The 18,746-nt window shown below is 27.6% G+C and overlaps 1 protein-coding gene and 1 long non-coding RNA gene across 7 annotated transcripts in view; one reads left to right on the forward strand and one right to left on the reverse strand.

Annotated features, from left to right (window-relative positions):
- Positions 1 to 5,285: 5,285 nt before the first annotated feature.
- LOC136078975 (uncharacterized) lies at positions 5,286 to 6,529 on the forward strand. Its single transcript, XR_010637832.1, has 2 exons — positions 5,286 to 5,877; positions 6,207 to 6,529. It is a non-coding gene; the product is annotated as an uncharacterized LOC136078975 (long non-coding RNA).
- A 4,299-nt stretch (positions 6,530 to 10,828) lies between these two features.
- Positions 10,829 to 18,746, reverse strand: part of LOC136079549 (uncharacterized) — a 112,673-nt gene continuing 104,755 nt past the window's right edge. For 4 of the 6 annotated variants that reach the window (XM_065795381.1, XM_065795385.1, XM_065795382.1 and 1 more), the window contains exons 9-10: positions 14,130 to 14,320; positions 10,829 to 11,576 (exon numbers count right to left, since the gene is read on the reverse strand). In XM_065795381.1, the coding sequence (XP_065651453.1) occupies positions 11,553 to 11,576; positions 14,130 to 14,320 (215 nt within the window). In that variant the 3' untranslated portion in view covers positions 10,829 to 11,552. Of the gene's footprint in view, positions 11,577 to 14,129; positions 14,321 to 14,490; positions 14,893 to 18,746 lie in introns of those variants that run through there. The other 2 variants (XM_065795386.1, XM_065795383.1) reach the window with 2 other exon arrangements.

Here is an 18,746-nt window from a genome sequence, read left to right on the forward strand (position 1 = left end):
ATATCAAACCGCCGAAAAACGTAGATGATTTCGTGTGTCCATTATCTTTGCTACCACTTATAATTTCAGCGATACCAATTTTGTATTCATAGGTTAAAATTTATTCACCTCGCGAGCTCGTATCTGTTCGTAAATTATTCAAAGAGATTTTATTATATTTTTTCAGATCTTTTATGAGCCAAATATACTTGTTCAAGTTTTCTTTTACATGTTGTTGAAATTTTGTGATAAAACATATCTCATTTTTTTTAAATATTAAATACTTCGTTTCTTTTTTATTGCGATCCACTTTTGTTAAAACAAAACAATATATCGGTTTTCCTACTCGATCCATTTCGCAATTTTGTTTAATATTTATGTACTTACTGTTTGTTTTTCGATAACACATCAGTGCTTTTCTACAATATTGACGCTTTACTTTTTTCAAATTTTTCTTAACTCTTCTACGTCTTAGTACTCTTAGTTCCGTATAATTAGGATCCGTCAACTCATTTTCATCAAATGATGTCCTATCAAAAAATTCAAAAAAAGCATCTCTATGAAAAGGCCATTTTCAATCCACTGTATATTTGGGTAATTTAGATGTATATTTGGGTCTTAAATTACTTATATAACATGGAGGTCTTGAAAATACATTCCGTCTTACAATCATACGGGAAAAATCAATGTCATCTGCGCTCATTTTTGACTTTAACCTTTTTTGACTTAAAGGTTTTTTGACGGCCGTATCTCGTAACTTAGAATTTATTCCACAAGAGTTGGAGTTTAGCGAAGTCGATTTAACCACCGAAGAAACTAAAACAGATGAAATTATAGTTATCGAAGACGATCAAGAAATATATAAAAGGTTGTTCGAAACAACTAACGCTCAACGAGCAATACACATCAACACCACTAGAAACAAATAGTAAAATAAATTTTTGCATCGTTAAAAAAAGTGAAAAAGAATTTAATAAAAAAGTTATTTTTATATAAATATTTGTTATAAAAAAATAATATATTTTTTTTAAAAAAGTTATTTTTTTTTAAAAAAAAACAAACAAATAATAACAATCACATATGGAAAAGTACTCTACGAAAATTAAAATACAATATATAAAAAACTTTTTATGTTAATTTGTAACTTCATCTAAATATATTATTTGTTTCTTTTAATTAATGTTTAATATCGACATATGATTTGGCAGTATGAACCCAGCGTTTTATTCTTTTACTAACTCTTCCAAGTTTACAGTTTGTTTTATTATCTTTATATCTGTTATTTATTCTTCGTAATCAAGATAATATTCTTTTAAAATAGCTCGGTAAATACTGACTTTCAGTCTGTGTCGATGTTGAACTCTGTTTTGTACTCGTTTGTTTTTGAACTGCTTTTTTTGCTCTAGGAACTGTTGTTTTTGTACGTGCCATATTTACCGTGTTTAATGATCAAGGAGTGTACCTTATTTTAGGCATTTTATAAAAAATGATACTTTTTATTTATATATATACTTTTGCTTATTACAAAAAACAACATGGTGTTTTTTATATAAAACAACTAATATTTTTTTAGTTAAAAAATGAAATACATCACAATAAATAATATAAGATATGAATAATAAATAAAATAAGATATGAAGCTTTTCATGATGGTTTTTTTAAAAACCATCATATTATTCAAAATGGAAAAAAAATCCATTTCAATATGTGCAGCCTTATTCGCCTATAATAGGTAACTTTTTTATATTATTTTTATATAAAAAAAATATTAAATTATTTTTTTATAAAAATATTTTTTTTCTTATAGATAAAACCATGGAACCTCTAGATCGTTTTCTAGAAGAAGTTATAGAAAGGCATGAAATCACGAGTAATAGAAAAGTGGGTCCTTCACACTGTGACTACTCTCCACGTAAGTTTAACTTTACTACTTTTTTTATTTATAAAAAAGTTTAAATATTTTCTAATATTCTCTCTCCCTATTTTTAGAGAGTCCAGACCCAGAACCACAAGATTATTAAAAATTTTTTTGTAAATATATTTTTAAAGTAAAAAATATTTTTTGTTGTTTTTTTGGTTCTTTGTTTCTTTTGTTGTTCTTTTGTTCTTTTGTTGGTTTTCTTTTTTTGTTTATTTGAATTTTATATTATCTTTTTTTAAAACAATAGAAAAAAATGTACAAGCAAATTATATTATTTCAAAACAATTGAATCACCATTGAAACAATTAGCGATAGATCTCCGATTTAAAAGAAATGTTAATAAAAAAATTGATGAGGATTATATAAAAAACTTTGACAAAATCAAAAAAATTTTAATTCATTATTTAACTCAACACAAAGACAAAAAAAGAGCTATAAAACATTTATATTCGATTTTAGCAAAGTGGGAAAACAACGATAAAGAACTGTTATATAAACTTTATATTACAATGTAAATTAATTATATTAAATTATTAATTATTTTTTGTAATTTTTTTTAGCAAAAATTAAAAAAATGAATTTTTTACAAATTAAAGTCAAAATAGCAGGCGGTTACAATCACAATGGGAAGGTTTGGCTCAATACCTTGGATATAAAAAAAGAGAATCGAATTTATACAACAAGACTATCGAGACACAAATTAAAGAATCTTTAGAGTTTAACTTTATTATATCAAAAATACGGAATAGAAATTGAAACAGCACGTATTTTATATGATACATTATGGTGTTGGTCGTTAGACCTTTCAACTGACAATGAAACAAATCAAGAACTTTTAAATAACATAAAAGAAAGCATGACCATGTTACAAAACTTTGTATTACAATAATTTTTTTATAAATTCATTTTTAGCTAATTAATATATTAAAAATGAAACAATATATCAAAAAGTGTAAATGGTAAGAATATAAACTGGTATTTTTTTTATTTTTTTAAAATTTTTTATATATTTATTATTTTTTCTCTTAGTTATGGCGAATGTATCAACGAGACGACTATTTGTTACCACGACTTATTATTGTCTGAGAAAAAAGAAAAAGAGTTGAAAGAAATGATGGACATGGAAGAAATGACGGAAGAAGAATATGAAATTTATTTAGAAGAAATACTCCAAGAAGATATAGAAGAAATGCAAGAAAACGATTACATTGAAAAATTAAAAAAGCAAATGATAGATGAAGAAGTAGAAAAAGAAATTGATCAAATAGAAAAAAAAATTTACGAAATTTTCGATGAAATGGACTTGGAACAATATATCATCGAAGTTATAAAAAAATGGATGATCTACCCGAATTAGTTTTGTACTTTTTTTTTTTTTATTTGTAAATATATTTTTTTTTAGACAACTAAAAAAATAATGAATAATAATGATTACAATGATATGTTTCCTGGTTTTGGCGATGTTTTTAAAGAAGAGTTAGAAAATGAAGAAAACGAAGTAGAAAATATTATTATTGAACATTGAAATGGACGATTTTTTTCTTTTATTTAATCTAGTTTATTAATTTTTTATATTTGTTCATTCTTTTTTTTAAAAAAAAAAGACTGAACAAATTTTTTTCACTCGATCAAATGAATCTCAGACTATTATCTGATGAAGCTTTTTATTCACAACCTGTTTACACATAGAAGGTTATCATTATCGTATGAAAATGTATACTCGAAGTACAAACGTAAACAATGTAGCCATTTATTTCCAACTCGTGAGAGGAGACCTTGATGACGCTTTAAAATGGCCTTTTACCAAAAAAGTGATTTGCACTCTAAAAAATAATGATAAATTTTTTGCTCACACTATTACGAGTGATAATTATCTTCAAACTTTAAACGCAAGTTCTTTCGATAAACCTACAGAAGAATACAATGTAGTTGTTGGCTACCCCAATTTTATTTCTCAAGAAGAACTGAAACAATTTATTATTAACAATAATTTATTTATCACGATTACTATTCAATAATATATTTCTGTAAAAAATTGTCATTTTTTTTTCTATTTTATGTAATAATTTTTTAACATTTTTTATACAAAGATTTTTTATACATTCATTATTTTTTTAGATAACTAATAAAAAAAATGATTTCAGTAGAGATTTTCAGACAAATCAGTCTCGAATTTACTTCTGACAATGCGAAAAGTATTAGACTCATGTTAAAAATACCAAAAGGAATCAAAGAAAATTTAAAAAGTAAATTTTGAAAAGAATATATTAAAGACAACGTTATAGAAGATAAGCAAGGTCAAATTTATGAAACTTTGGAAAGTAAATTGAAATTTTTACTTAAAATGTGTAAAACCATTCATCAAATAGACATTGTGAATAAATACAAAAATCAAATACCACGTCTACCTACTTATGAAGAAAGCGTAGTTAAAAATCTACCACCTGTTTATTCTCCACCAAACGAATTTTATCCAAGCGCAGTCATTCAAGCCAAGCAAGAACAACTTTTGAGCTTTTATAACCCTTTACCTGAACCACCTGAAACACCTGAATGTGCTCAAGAACCTTATTTCTACTAATATTTTTTTTGCTATTTTTTTATATTTGTAATATTTTTTTAGATTACTAATTAAAAAAATTGATCATGGGAAGCAACTGGGGCAATATTAGCAGCATACTTGAAAAGGAATTTAGTTCATTTCACTACTTTCTGCGTAAACGTAGAAAACAAATGGAACGAGAAAAAAAAGTCAAAAAGATAGACAAAAAAACTAAAGAACGTTGCACTTATTTGAATAACATTCATTCACACATTGAAAACTTGAACACGAAACACTATTTTGGTTTTTTCCGAACAAACGACATTTTTCTTATTGTCTTTTTCAATACGACGATGATAGATTGGATAACTTGAATAAATACCTTTGAAAATCAATCTAAATTAACCTTGAAAGATTTATGTAAAAAGACCTTGGCATATCAACGAATTCTTTTTGAGTTTGAACAATTACAAATTAAAATCTTTTCTTTATTCGATAGAACCAAACTACCACTCACCAAATGGAAAAATAAAGATGAAATTAGAAAACTATTTGATGGATATCAAAAACACATCTTTTATGAATACGTTATTGAAAAAAAGAAACATTTATTATTTTTTCATCTTCAAAGACGTTACCTTTACAGTTTATTTCATTTACTTTTTACAGAAATTTCGTATTTTGCTAACCCACATAAACAATTAGAAACAGATTTAATGAAAAAACTATATCATTTAATAATGGTTTATATATACTGGGCAAAACAACAATATTTTTATATTACAAAACCTTGTTTTATTCATGCTAATATTTTATTTCAATTTTTTAAATATTTTTAGATAACTAATAAAAAACGGAAATAAAAGTGCAAAGGAAAAAGTTTGAAGAATATGATATGCATTGTAAACAATGGGTATGAATTTGTCCACACACAAGATTACTCTTCAAACATGAAAAAGTTCCTACGTTGAAAGAACTATGTAAAAGAAAAATGGGATTCAGCAGAATGAGAGTAGAAATGAAATTATTTTAATTGAAACTGCCAAAAGCGATTCCTTTTGAATATTAAGACATCAAATATATTATTTGGAATCAATCCTTTTACATAGTAACACAATATGGACCTCGTTTTTTGTTCAGAAAACATTTAGATTTTTTTTACGAACAAGCATATTTTTTATATACAACACTTGAAATATTCTATTCTCATTATTTTCAACCTTATTTAAACAATACTCAGTATAAACATTTTTATATTTTATTAAAAAATTATATAAATTGGTCAACAGAACAATATAATTTTATTACATCTCAAAATTTTGTACATTTGAATGATGTTATTTTATAATCATAGTTAGAAAAAAAATTAACAAAATAATTAAAAGTGTCTATGTCAAGAAAAAAACAACCAAAAAAGTGAGAAATCAAATGAAAGGTATATTTAATTTATTTTTGATTTTTTTTTTTAAAAAATTTTTTTTTTATTTATTAAGCCCGTTTTTTTCTTTTTTTACAGCAATGTACCTTTATTTTTTTAAAATGAAAAAAGAAGCTTTAAAAAATTCAAGATTAATCAATTAATGCTATTTTTGTATGAAAAAATGCGGGTTATGTCAGACATGCCACTACAAAAATAATTTTTGTATTTTTTTATTCAGAATATATATTTTTTATTACACTTTGTATTTTTTTATTCCTTATTTTATTGCTTCATTTATTCTATGTTATATAACTTTATACTAACATTATTTTGATTTTTTCTAGATAAAAATGAATAATATAAATAATAATGATGATTGGGTACTCGACGATCGACCTTCCGAAATCAAAATAAAGAGTGTCAAATTAAAAAGACCGCTAAGAGGAATGAACTTTGAAAAATGTTCGTCTTGGAAATGGCAAAAAAATTTAACAAAGCATTCGCTGATGAACTCGATATTTATCATCACTACATCACTATTGGAAAACGTTTTGTACCTCACATGACTTTTGAAAATGATGTAAAAGAAAACTACCCTGTTTTCAGAAAAAACAAACAATCTGTATTGTAACACTAATTTTATAGAAATAAATTTTTTACACCTTAACCTATATTTTTTACCAGCGCACTTCATGTCGGTCTCTTAAAAGTTTTTTTGACGTTAAAAAGTCTCTTAAAACTTTTTATTCCGATCTCTTTATGACGTGTCAGAAAATGGTCTCTTAAAGGCCTCTTGACACACTTTTCCAACATAGACATACCATCACAGAACAACATATTCGAGAAAACTTTCAATTCGGTTAAGAGAAGTTCAAGCTTAAATGAAGAGCATAATAACGGAGATTACGCCAATTCTAAAAAGTGCTGCGTTTACTTCTGACCTTTGGACTTCTTGAGCTCAGGACAGCTACATCTCTTAGAATTTTCATGCTATTGACTAAAATTAAAGACTACATCACTGGACACGCCATGTCCAACAGTTTCCAGGCAGACACACAGGTATCTTAATTGAAGGAAAGCTGGATTCTTTCTTAGAAGAACTAAATTTGCCTGCTGATTTGCCAATGTACTGCGTGAACGACCAGACAAGAAACATGAAACTTGCAATAAAATTGTCACAGCGCCTTGACCAATACTTATGCAACAATCATATTTTGCAATGTGCAGTTCGAGACTCATCTGGAATGACTGCTGAAATGGATGATGCGTTGCAAACATGGAAAGATTTGGCTTCTTTAACTCACCAGTCAAAAGTTGCAGCTGAGTTGCTTGAATCAGAATCAGATGCTCAAGGAATCAATTTTAGACAGTTACGCCAATCTGTTGACACAAGATAGAATAGTGAACTGGATTGCATGGTTTCTGTCCTACATCTAAAGAGTGCAATTATCAGCTTATGTGCAAATGAAGATATTTTTTCTTCAAAGACCATCAGTGTATCACAGTGGAAATCAATCGAGGGAGCAGTAGAAGTTTTGGCACCACTAAAGGAAGCTACAGAAACGTGGTCGGCTGAGTCTATTCCAACAATTAACACTGTCGCCAATTCTCTTTATTTAATCCATGACAAATTTGGTCAATTTATTGAGACAGATGAAAAAAATGGCTGCGGTGTCTTGTATGCAAAAAAAAACTTGAAAACCTGCATTGAGAAAAGATTTCCTCTTTGTCACACTGGAAACTTATTGAGTGCTGCAGCAAGCTACTTAAATCCTGCTTTAAAGAAACTTCACTTAAAGCTCTTCAAAAAATTTCAAACAACAAATGAATGGTTAGCCTCACAGGTTAAGGATAATGTTAAGTGCCAACCTGTTGCCAGAGTCCTTTCATTCAGTTTTGCTGAATCTACTTTCAGTAGATTCAGCAAAACTGAAGCGCAAGTTAAACGTCAGACTTGAAACACAATAGCCAACATCTGAACTGAATCCTTTTTTGAGCAAAATGCGCCAGTATGAATATCTCCCTGATGTTAAAAAAGACTTTCCGATTCTTGATTGGTGGAAATTACATTCAAATACTTTGCCAGAACCCTCTTTATTACCTAGACAAATTTTAGGTATTCCAGCAAGTTCCACTAAATCAGAGAGAGTTTTTAGCTCAAGTGGAAATGTCGTCCGATCATCCAGACACAACTTACACCCAGAAAAAGTAGAAGTAATCATCTTAATCAGAGAAAACATTGTCTTGTTCGAAAGTTTGGCAAAAAAATTCTCAATTAATATTTGAAAAAGTTGTTTACATTTGACAAATGTCATTTGTGTCTATTTGTCAAAACCATGTTTACATTTTTTTTTTAAATTGGATTTTAATAAATTTGTTTTCAAAAAATTTTTAATTTCTCGTCTCGTCTCGTTCTCGGTCTCACGAGAAGTACTAACTTCTCGTCTCGGTCTTGTCTCGGTTTGAAAAGACCTAGTCTCGCTCATGGTTAGCCTAACATCTATATACTTCATGTACCAAATCATTCTTTTACAAAATGTGGTCAAAAACATTAAAGTGTAGTTTCTTTTACAGATACACCATATGAAGAAAGCTTTTGGGGAGACCAGTATGCCAAACCTTATCGAAAGCTTTAGATAGGAATGTATCTACTGTTTTATGTATTTAGATATTTGCAAATAAAACTAAAAAAATTTATAAACATTGTGTTATTTTGTTTTGCTTTGCTTCATTGGCCTTCTATGATTTTGTCACCAAAAGTGTTTTTAATGACTGGGCTGCGTTACAGAAAGCTAAGGATATCTTTCTATAAAACTTGTAAAGAGTTTAATACTTAATAAAAATATTTCTAGTTAATGTAACTTCGTAATGTAACTTCTTAAAAATCACAAATTGAAGATTTCATTTTACAAAACAAAAACAAAAAATTTTCTTTTTCTTAAACGAAATCTTCAAAAAACAAATTTGTTCAAAGATTGTAATAAAACAAACAAAAAAACCAAACAAATAAACGTTTGTTAACTCTAGAATGTAAAAACTAAAGCTTAACACTTCCCAAACAAATATTAATAGGCACATAAACCTTTTACAAACCATTGAATATCTAACAATATTTAAAAAATTATGACACGGTAAATAATCAAAGAAATAAATAAAAATAAACAATTGAATATATTAAAAAAAAAAAAAGAATAAAACAATAAATCTTAGATAAATAAATTTTTTTATACAACAAGGTGTTTTTTGTTTAGTGAAAGATTTCTACTAGAAGATATGTGGGTAGGACATGGCATCCACATTCTAAAACAGAGCCCAATGCTGGGCCTGTCTGCGGGACCTTTTTGCGTGAAAAACATTTCCCGCAAAATATATTTTCGAAAATATTTTTTCTTTGAATAGTATTTTTGCGAAGAAAAATATTTTTTCTCTGACAGATAAAGTAAGGAAGTTATTAATTAACTCCTGTAACTAAAACAATTAAAATGACCTGATTACTTTCAACTAAACAAAACATCTAATTGGTACTAAATTTGTAATTTCCAAAAAAAGTTTTTTTATCAACAGATCGTTTAAAAATTTTATTTAAAAAAAGAAATTATATTGCCTGTTTATTCCATTAGAACTAAAAACCAAAAACTAGTATCTATAAAAATGTCTTGATGACAGTAATAGACACATAAATACTTTCTTAATGATAAGAAAAAACGAAAGAAAAGTTTTCAAGATTTGTTTGAAAGAGAATAAATATTTAATAGCATTGATAATATAAAAATTTTCAATTATTTTCTTAATTTACATTTTTGGTTTTTTTCCTAAGTAAACTTTTCAATCACATTACTGAAATCAACTCGTTTTGCTAAATTATTTTCAATACATAATATGGCAAGATAATTAAGGCGATCTCGACAGGTTGTGCTTCTTTGAAGTGATTTCGATTTATTTTCCAGTTTGCTAAGTGATCTTTCTGCTGACAATACAGTTACTGGAATTGTTCTAAACAGTTTAATTGCCAATGAGATGGTGTAAAAGTGGTTCAAAGTTGTTTGTCATAAATTGAATTCAGAAGACGACTTGGAGAACATTTAATACCAAAAATTGTTTTGTAAACACTTTTCAGATGAAGTATTTCACTAATTAAATTTTCTTACAGATCTTTCTTGCATGGATTTAAAAGTTTGGCCGCTTTTAAATTTAGGTCTACATCTCATATCTCATATGCAAACTCAAAATGGGTGAGAATAAATTAAATATTGTATTGGATTCATCAAATCGTGTGCTCAAATTATTAATTACAAAACCAACACTGGGTAAACTACAGAAGTTTAAAAATCATGATCTGGTTCAGTAAAAGTGTTTCTTTATGTAGGAAATTGAGCTTGGATTCTAATAACTTCTGCAACAGCTTTTGTCTCTTGAAAATTACTTTCCCATAGGTCACGTATGTGAGTTATCTCCTTGTTAACGTTAAAGACTGATAACTTATATTTCATTACAAAAATGAGTTTAGCTTCAGGAATTGCTCAAAAAAATCAGCGTAAAAAACCGGCATTATTTATGAAATAAGTAAAAAAATAGGTATACCTATATAAGGTTAAATAAGGTTACCTGAATTGTTGAATTGTTTATTTGCTTTCTACCTTTCAATTTTAGACAATGTTTTTGGTTCAAAAATTTTTCTTTTCTTTTCAATTTTATTTTTAATTCAACACAATAATAATTTACTTGGGTTTACTACTTTTCCGGTTTCTACCACTCTTTACCTCCGGGCCCCATTGCTACAGTACCGCCATGGGGTAGGGTATCATTTGTTCTAAAACAATCATAACCAAATTTTTAAAATTAATGAAAGATTTTCAATGTTTATAAACATTAGATTTTTGTCCCTTGCTTAAAAATTTCTCTAATATAAGCGATTGGACAAAAATTTGTAAACAACACGAGACTTAAGCAGTTAAGAAAGTGATTTTATTTATCAAAACCTGTGTAATTTATTACATTTAAATATAAATTATTACATCCTTACTATATTTTTTAATGCTTTAGAAATTTTCGCCTTAGTAATACTTAAATGAAATCTAATAAATATAAGTTGAAACATTTTTATATTACTATCGATAACGATAAAAGTTGGAACTTTTTTAAAAATAAAAAATTTGAGAATATTGTTTCCAGACTTTTAAAAATGCTTTCAAAAACTTTCAAAAACCGTGCGTATTTTACAAAAGCTAGTTGCAAACAATAATTTACAAAATCCATTAGCAAACAATATTGGCACAATATTTTTTACAGTATGCTAACTATATAAACAATATTGCGCCAATATTGCTTGTTACACGGGTTAAAAATTTACATGATTTAGGTATCTTCAATATTTTTCATTATTTCAGTTTCATTATAAATTTATAAAATTCTAAAACAAAAACTCAAAAATATCCAATTACTCCAAAATGTAATTACTTCGCAAATATATTTTTTGAAAAAAAAAAAAATTATCAATGTGAATAAAAATTGAAAACAAAATGCTGTTACATATTAACACGTCAACACGCCATTATATGACATCAGATGATCTTCAATTAAAATCATATCTTAAATATATCATAGTCTATAAATGTTTAACTTTTAATGTTTATTTATTCAAAAAAAGGTTAGCATAATAAAAATTTAATCTTTAAAGTTTTCGTTTCAGCTTATGGTGCGTTAGTAGAGAAACCCTATAAAAAAAATTATTATTTAAAGCAACGTTCACAGGGCGGCCAGCCACTTAGTTCATTTAGACTCCTAAACTTTTCCGTGACTTATTATACTTTATCCTGACTTAGTTATACTTTTAAGCCTGAATTTTTATATTATTTAATTTGCTTGTAAATGCTTCCCAGTTTAATACCACAGATATTATGAAAAAAAAAAATAAATAAAAAAAATATATATTATGTATTGTATTTTTTTCATTTTTTCTATATTTTTATTCCATATAATTCATATGGTTGTAATTTTTCGTGAAAAATGTCAAAAGAGCAATGGTATAAACTAGTTTTACAAATATATATCTCAGTTATTATGAGTTAGAAAATAAAAATTTTTGGTTTAATAAGTTTTCGCTTTTGTGCAAATTTTCTACAAGAACATCTAAATTGATTGAAAAATCTAGACATGTCATTCGTAAGATTACGTAAATCTTGATACTGATTATTGACCTTATCAGCTATTGTAGCATAGATCCATTTAGATTCATGAGGATTGTGAGTAAATCAATCATTCTGTTTTTTCTGATATTAGAATATATAATAATACGGTTTAAAGCTGAGATAGCTCTTGTAAGTTTATATTTTAAAGGACTTCTTTCTCCCAGTTAATCTACAACTCCAATGTAAAACTGAATACAATCACTTAGAAAATGTAACTTCTGACATTCACTTATTTTTATTTTAGCAAGTAGAAACGAAGTTGCGAAACTAATTTTTAATTTTTTTTGGTGAAACTTGTGCGCGGGTAAGTCTATTTTCATTAAATTTATAATAGATTTTAACCCGTCTAATTCATCTTTTTTTAATAAACTTCTGCATTAGAGATCTCATTAGCTTTTCAAGTACTTGGTATAAGAATGGTGCTGATGGAAAATCTAACTGAAAAAGTCTTAACGGCTCTGCTATTGAAGCAAAATACTGAGAATAAAGCAATTTTGGCAGGCATTAAAAGATCATCAATAACATTAGTAATAAAGGTTTGCAGTATAATTATCAGGTAGTTTAGACTGCATGACATACAAGTTTACATTAACATAACTATCAATACTCTTTGACATACAAATACATATCAACCTATTTTTTTGAACAAGATTTCAGAGAAAACTTATCATTTCCTCAAATTGTTTGATAATCTGCCCTATGACCAGAATTATCATGAAAAAGTTTATAAAAACGTTAGCGTACATCATTAACATTCTATTTCACCTTTTTATGACCTGGTTTCTAGCATATACAACATGTAGACCCCATGATTTTATTTCAAAAACAGATGTTTTGAGCTCTTTACTAAATTCATTGAGATTATTAAAAAACTTCCATTTCACATTTGGTCCATCCATAAAACTTTGTAAAATTTTGACTTGAAGATTTTCATTTATAACACTTGTGAAACATTTGTACAAATCATTTGCAGATACATGACTAAGAAACACTGATGAAAAGTAGTATTTACATGAACACGAATAACGTCCCAATAATGAATACAAATATCCATTTAAACTTTTTACACAACTTCATTCAAAGACTCATCAAAACATACAATTACGTGTGTAGAGCTAAAGACTACTTTTAAAAATAAATCAGGGAAATATCGAGCAAGACCATGTGTAATGTTGTAGACTACTTTAGTTTTCCCAACAGTCATTTTTTAGCTACAAAAATGTCAGGAAAGAGACTGAAACAGTTGTCATATTTTCGAACATGATCAGTAAAAAAAATGCTGCTGAGTAACGTTTAGTGCCCAAAGTATTTCAGAACATGACACATCATTTTGAGCTATAAATAAAGAAAAAAAGCTTTTTAAAGATATATTTATATTTGGCTTTTCAAAGATATATTTTTTAATGCTTTGCACATTTTTCATGAATTTTAAGTGCTATTAATCCATTATTACTTAGGAAAAATATCTTTCTGCATACACTACACATACCCTTTGTTTTATCATCAGCTCTCTTAAGACAACCCCATAATGGAATCAAGTATGATTCAATCATTATCAAAATTATTTTAAACATTTTTATTATTTCTTTAATAATTACCTGGAAAAATTTACAATTAATTATAACAACAATTAACATATTAACTATGTAACTTGTTGTTATAATTAATTGTATTAACATAGTTAAATAAAAGCATACGTTTAAATATATTTATATATTCAAAAGATGTTACAAACTATAGGTAATAATATAATAGCAATCATTTTTTAATTTTCCATAAAATTTTATGAATGAATGGCAAAATAAATATAAGTTTTTCATTTGATTGATGTTTCTGTGGGAGTTTGTAAAAAAATGTTAAAAAAATTTAAAAATTTTGAAAAAAATATATTTTTCATCAGAATTTTGTAAAAAACATTGAAAATCCCTGACTTTTTTCTGATTTTCCTGACTAGAAAATATTTCCATGACTTTTCCCTGATTTCTTTGCTTTTCAGTTGGCTGGCCACCCTGTAATACTTAAAATATTTCCTAGATAAACTATAATTGTAAATTAGTAAAGAAAATTAAATACTTTTACCTTTTCTAAATTTGTACGTAAGAAAAATTGTATAGAAAGTAATTCTTTAGCTGATCCAAAAGAAATGTAATTGGTCGATGTCGGAAACATATCTATTTTGCAATTACCATTGTTTTGTCCGTTAGCTGTCCACCAGTTGCTACAATTGTTGAATACCATACCGTTTGCGTTCAAGCGATCTGGTTCACCAGCTTATAAATAAAACTAAACCAATGAACATCTCATAAATGCATAAAACATAGAGTTAAAGCAAAATGAAATAGAGGATATAATATAATAGTTATGACAAAGCTTATTCTTTTGCCTTTAAGGTACAAAAGTGAAAATTAGAAATAAAAGATTTTTAAATTTTTAAATAAGCCTTTTTTTTTTTTTTGCATTTTTTTTCATTCAAGGTATTTTTATTCAGATTATTATAGTTTTGTACACTAAAAAAAACGAAATTTGACATTCAAAATGTATTTCATAAATGAACATTCCCTGATCATAGCAACTTCTCAGCAACATTGAATAAATAATTTTGTTGCTCTAATTTCCTCGTAAGAGTGAACTTTGGTGTAAAGTGTTAATCCAGGCTATGTCTTCTTTGCTTGAGGATCTAAATACCATTGCTTGCAGCATCACAGCTTATTTTGCATAATTTTAAAGTTACTGGAAGTACCAACAATTTCTTAGAAAACGACTCTTTTTATTCTTTTTTTTTTATTTAAATATTTTCACTTCCAACTAGACTGCAAGCAACCACTATTAAAGTTGGAAGTTACTGGAAGAGAAAAGGTGAAATTTATGAAGCAAACAAGCAATTAATTTGTTTAAATCAGTTTGACATTAAAATCAAAGTTAATTAATATTTAAATCAAATCAATTTCATAAATGCATAAAACATAACTAAAATTATTTAAATTTAATTTTCAGTTCTCATCAAAGTCCGTTTCTTATTTTATAAATATGACTAAACAAAATTGTTTTTTTATTAAATTGTAACTGAGCAACCTATTGTAAAGTTAAACCAATTGGCTATTTTAAAAAAATGCTTTTTTCTGTAAATTTTCTATGGTATTTTTTCAACGCAAATGTTGCAACACAAGTGTAGTTACAAAAATGTTGCAATACCAATGTGGCTGCGCTAGGGTTGGGAATACCGGGATCCCGGTATTTGGAACAATTTATAGTTGCCGAAATACCGGTATTAAAAAAGTCGAATACCGCTATTTTGATATTTGAAATAATTTTACCATTCGAAAGCTCGAAAAGTTTAAAATTTTAATTGATCTTATAAATGGAAACGAAATTCATCGTACAAAATTAAATTTGAGTATGTATATACCAATATCATACATGATATTGGTTATTTTTAGTTAAATTAAAATATTATATAAAATTTCAAACGGTAAGTTAAATTATACATTATAAATTATTCATTTTATTACCTTTTAGAAAATTTGTATTTTATACCGATATGAATATTCAAGATTTTGAGGAGCATTCCGAAGCAAATGATAAAAATTCACGATAGTTTCATTTTGTAAGATAAAAAGCAGGAAAGTGTGCTAAATGCAAATTGTGTAAGAAAATAATAAAAACACTTGGAGGTTCTACAAGCGGTCTTCATACCCATTTAAAAACAATTCATAAAGTCAATTTTTTAAAAAGAGATGTAGGTCGCCCCACTGTTTTAGATTCTTCAAAATTTTTACAGACATCAAAACCTTCAGTAACTATAAACAACTTTTTTAAAAGAGATAAAATGGACGATTTATTGCCAGCTATTTTTGCTAGGATGACTGCGTGTGATGGTTTATTATTCAACATTATTTGCACATCATATGATATCAGAAAAGGCTTAACAGCCAGAGGCTTTTCTTACATACCAAAGGATCACAAAACGATTTACAAAATGGTATTGAATTTTAGTAAAAATATACGAGACGAAGTAATTAAAGAATTATCGAGCAAAATTGCTAATGGAAACAGATTTTCTCTCACTTTCGATGAATGGACATCGATAAGAATTAGACGTTACATAAATATTAATGTCAACTCTGACAAAGAATTTTGGAATCTAGGATTAATTCGTTCTTTTCGAACAATTCTCGGGGAAAAATGTGTTGAGCATGTGAACGATAGGTTAAGTGATTTTAGGCTTTCGATCAAGAATATTGTAGGTATTACCACTGATGGCGCTGCAGTTATGACAAAGGTAGGCAGGTTAATCGAAGCACAACAACAGCTATGTTTAGCGCATGGAATTCAGTAGGCTGTTATTGGCGTACTCTGTAAAAAACCTAATAATGAGGATAGTCTGTGTAATGAAAAAGATGCCAACATTACACCAGTTACTACACCCAGATTAAAAAAGAGCAGAATTCCACAGATGACGACGAATTAATTGATGAAGGTTATGAAAATGAAAATGATTTACTCATAATCTCCACTGAAAACGATGATGATAATTCTTCTTTTCTGGTACGTCAGCAAACGTTACCATTAATTCAAAAAGTTCGAAAAGTGGTCAAAAAATTTCGTTCTTCGCCTACAAAATATAACAAAGTCCTACAAAAATATGTAAAAAAAAATTCGGGAAAGAATTGTCTCTGGTTTTAGACTCAAAAACACGATGGAGTAGTTTGGTGTCGATGATAGAACGTTTTGTCAAATTAAAAAATTGCATCAAAAAGAGTCTAATAGATTTAAAATCACCTATTTTCTTTTCAGATGCAGAGTTTAAAATGTTGTCAAATATCCTTTTAGTTTTACTTCCTATTAAGCTTACAGTTAAAGCAATCTGCTGACAAGATGCAACTTTATTATCTGCAGATGCTGCTATTCAATTTATGATGAAATCAATAACTGGCCATCCATGTTCATTAAGTTATGAATTGAAAACAGCTTTGAAAGTACATATTCTTGAAAGACGAATAGAAATTTCAAGTGTTTTGCAATATTTACACGATGCAGACTCTAATGAAAATCCGAGCGATGATGAAACCAATAGAAATAATGAATTATTTCAGATCATCATCAAACCTGCAATTGCAAAAGTTATCGTTTCACAGATACAACGGCTAAGTGTGGCCAACTTGCATTATGAAGCTGCACCTTTAGCAACAACATTTACTTCAGCTAACAATATAATAGACACAAATATAATATTCAATGTCAATGATGATGAAGTTTATCAAAGAAATTAAATTTTTCTGACTTTAAAAGAAAAGTTGGAGATAGCAATATCAAAAAAAATTTGCACAAGATTACCTGAGAGTGGAATCGACCGAAATAAAAAAGATCTCACACGCTCAATAGAAAAAAGAAATGTCATTTTTTGAGACAAATGGCATAAAGGGAAAATACTTAACTTTAATATATAATTATTTGCTAACTATTCAACCAACCAGTGAAGAACCAGAGAGAGCTTTTTCGGTAGCTGACTTAATCTGCACCAGAATTCGGTCAAGGATGGGAGATAATTCGCTTAACAACCTATGTTTTCTGAGATCTTATATCAACAACCAACAGCAAAAAGAGTAGAACCTTAAAAATTTATGTTTTCTTCCTTTTCTTATGATTAAAATATAACTAACATTTTACTGAATTTTGTTTTTCTTATTTTTATTCTTTTAATAAGTTAATATAGCTTTTTTTAATTGCCAAACTATTTTTTAATTATATTATTTATTCATTTGTATTATTAAAGGAAATCAAATAATACAGGTTTAATACCGGAATCCCGGGATTATATATTTTCAACACCGAAATACCGGTATTTGATTTTTGGTCCGCTACTCTCAACGTTATGCTGCGCAAATGTTACTACGTAAATGCATAACAACTGGAACAAATTAAAATTTGCCCATTAAAAAGAAATAAAAGCAAAATACTTAAAAAGTATAAGTTATAAAAACAAGTAATACTTTTGCTAAAAATTTTGTTGCAGTTCTTTTTATAAAAGAATCTTTCATGATCTGAATGTATTTTAGTTTCACTTTTAAATCAATTGAATGTTACATTTTAATTGCTTCATTATAAAGATTGTGGAAAAACATTTCTTGATAAGGCAAACAACAACATTTGATATATTTATAACTACATTAAATAACAACTACACAACTGCAGACCAAAACTTTGATTTTATGACAGCAGCACAAAGAAATCCAGGTGGATAAATGCCTGAAATGCAGTCCCCAATAATATTTTTGTTATACTGTCCTTAATAACTTTGTTAAAAGTCACATATATCTTGATAAAAACAGTTAGCCTGCTGCTCTTAATGAGCAGAAAAACAGTTAGCCTGCTGCTCTTAATGCTGCTCTTAATGAGCAAACTCTTTCAAAAATGAGTGTCAAAGATATGGACTTCTAGAGACAATCTGCATTCGTTTATGAGAATCCTTTATGAGAATCTGAACCAACTCCACCTAGTTTCAGTCTTGTCATTACCCAGAAAGCCATAGATAGCGGTATGAAAAACTGTTTTATGTTGCTCTCTCTGTCCTGATCAGGAGTTGGTAAACTTGTCACATTCAATGATACTATTGATCTATGGTCTGATCAAGGTAAAAGCTTCAAAAAATGTCTTGAAGGAACTTAAAAGGTACTGACTTCATGTCAAGAGCATTGA

Source organism: Hydra vulgaris, chromosome 04 (assembly GCF_038396675.1).
Source record: "Hydra vulgaris chromosome 04, alternate assembly HydraT2T_AEP".
Lineage (NCBI taxonomy): Eukaryota > Metazoa > Cnidaria > Hydrozoa > Anthoathecata > Hydridae > Hydra > Hydra vulgaris.